General features: G+C 45.4%; 1 protein-coding gene across 1 annotated transcript; it reads left to right on the top strand.

The window, feature by feature from the left end:
• Positions 1-37: 37 nt before the first annotated feature.
• PPTG_14097 (hypothetical protein) lies at positions 38-388 on the top strand (the record flags this gene model as incomplete). Its single annotated transcript, XM_008911064.1, has 2 exons — positions 38-157; positions 239-388. The coding sequence occupies 2 exons, from the start codon at positions 38-40 to the stop codon at positions 386-388; spliced, it is 270 nt and encodes an 89-aa protein (XP_008909312.1).
• Between the last annotated feature and the right edge of the window lie 554 nt (positions 389-942).

Genomic DNA, 942 nt, shown 5'->3' with positions numbered 1-942 from the left:
GGAGTGTATTTCACTCCAGTCGAGTCATATGCGCACTATGTTCGAGAGCTTTCCAGAAGTCCTATTGATCGATGCAACGCATGACACGAATAGCTCAAACTACAAGCTGTTTAGCTTTATGATCCACGACGCTCTTGGCAAGGGTCAACATGTACAGGTTGGTGTTCGGTGCAAAATTCTAGTTTGTGCAACAATGCGTAACCAATTTGGAACTGTGCGCGTTTCTGTGACTGTACAGCATTGTCTCGTGGAAAACGAGAGGAAAGAAACGTTGCGCACTGCGTGCGACCAGTTTAAGGAAGGCTGCCCCTCTTTTGATTCTGTCGCCGTCATTATCATTGATCAAGATTTTACAGAGCTCGCAGTACTGGGAGAACAGTTTCCATGAGCACGAGTTTTGCTCTGCCACTTCCGTGTGGTAAATTATCTACATGAAGAGGTTGCTAAGGAGAGGTACAACTTTGGGTCGTGGACGAAGAATGAAATGAAAAGGCTGATACAACTACTAGTGAGCGCTCCAACGGAGGCTGGTTACGATAGGGTGTTGGCAGCCATGAAGGTGCTTTTACGTTTGGAAGCGAAGCAACAGTTGTGGTTTTCGTATTTTGACGACAACTGGACAAACTGTAAGGAACGGTGGAGCTCGATATATCGCGGCAATATCCCGCGCTTGGGGAACCAAACCAATAACAGGTGAGCCGTGAGCTTAAGTTACTATAGAAGATTAAAGATTAATTACTCACTCGTGTGTTGATTTGTCCGTTTGTTTAGGCTAGAATCAAGTTGGCAGAAGCTGAAATCACTAGTTAATCGCTCCACTACTCTAGACGAATGTGTGGTTGCTATTTTATTTTGGCAGACCGTCAACGAGCGTTCATGGGCGCGGAAAATGAATCGTATTGGTGTCGCTGTGAATTCGGAGTACGATGAGGAACTGAATAT

This window comes from Phytophthora parasitica (assembly GCF_000247585.1).
Source record: "Phytophthora parasitica INRA-310 unplaced genomic scaffold supercont2.40, whole genome shotgun sequence".
Lineage (NCBI taxonomy): Eukaryota > Oomycota > Peronosporomycetes > Peronosporales > Peronosporaceae > Phytophthora > Phytophthora nicotianae.
The sequence above is the reverse complement of the archived record's forward strand: the minus strand, read 5'-3'. Positions and strand labels throughout refer to the sequence as shown.